At 60.6% G+C, this 838-nt stretch overlaps 1 protein-coding gene across 3 annotated transcripts in view; it reads left to right on the top strand.

Moving 5' to 3' along the window:
* The first annotated feature begins 308 nt into the window (after nucleotides 1–308).
* The window catches only part of dgcr2 (DiGeorge syndrome critical region gene 2), a 97,529-nt gene continuing 96,999 nt past the window's right edge, over nucleotides 309–838 (top strand). For 2 of the 3 annotated variants that reach the window (XM_043716160.1, XM_043716158.1), the window contains exon 1: nucleotides 309–511. In XM_043716160.1, coding sequence (XP_043572095.1) covers nucleotides 442–511 — 70 coding nt within the window. In that variant the 5' untranslated portion in view covers nucleotides 309–441. The remainder of the gene's footprint in view (nucleotides 512–838) is intronic. The other variant, XM_043716159.1, reaches the window with a different exon arrangement.

The following is an 838-nucleotide window of genomic DNA, read 5'->3' as shown; positions in this document are numbered from 1 at the left end:
GTAGGGTGCTTGGTTCTGGGTTTATTCCGCATGGAGAACCCCACACTTTGAGCGAGACGTCCATCACTGGAGGACACACCTCTACTTCACGTCCCGCCCCGCCCTTCGTTTGATGATCTGCACTTCACGTCCAAGTTCACGCCCCATCACAAGCTCAAGCCCCGCCCCTCACCTCGTGCCTCTCCCCCTCCTTCCCCTCCCCGCTCGAGGATCCGCCTCCAGCGTTTCGCCCCGCCCCCTCGCCTGAGGACATGACCCCGGACTCTCGCCCCGCCCCTAGCATCTCGCCCCGCCCCTCTGAGGGGGAAACCATTCCCCAGTCTCGCGCTCCGCCCACTCTCGCAATGCTCGGCGCTCTGCTGCCGCCATCTTATGTGTTTCCCGGAGCCTGAGAGCGGGGCGGGGGCAGCAGCTGCCGGCCGGAGGATGCCTGGCGGATAAATGTGGCCCAAACCCGACATCCCTTTGCTGTTGATGTTAATCGTGACTGTGGCGGAGTCGGAACGGCCAGGTATCTGACGAGTTACACTCGGGGCTGGGCAAGACAGGTCGCGACTGGAGAGAAGGCCTACTCGGTGGCTGCAGATAGCAGCAGCAGAGAGGGCAGGGGAAGATTGCTTCGGGTGGTGATAGTAGGATGAAAAGGTCCATGTATCTGTTCCTCCGGATAAGGGATGCATTTGGCATTGGTTCCGGGAGGTAGGGGGCGGACTGTTTTTAGGGGTGATGACGGGAAGGGTTGGAGAACTGCGCATTCTGTTCCTCCAGGTGAGCGAGGTGGAGAGAGGACAGTGTATCTGTTTGTGATAGTGGGGGGAGGATGGTGCATCCGTTTGCA

Source organism: Chiloscyllium plagiosum, chromosome 25, assembly GCF_004010195.1.
Source record: "Chiloscyllium plagiosum isolate BGI_BamShark_2017 chromosome 25, ASM401019v2, whole genome shotgun sequence".
In the NCBI taxonomy this organism is placed as follows: domain Eukaryota; kingdom Metazoa; phylum Chordata; class Chondrichthyes; order Orectolobiformes; family Hemiscylliidae; genus Chiloscyllium; species Chiloscyllium plagiosum.
The sequence above is the reverse complement of the archived record's forward strand: the minus strand, read 5'-3'. Positions and strand labels throughout refer to the sequence as shown.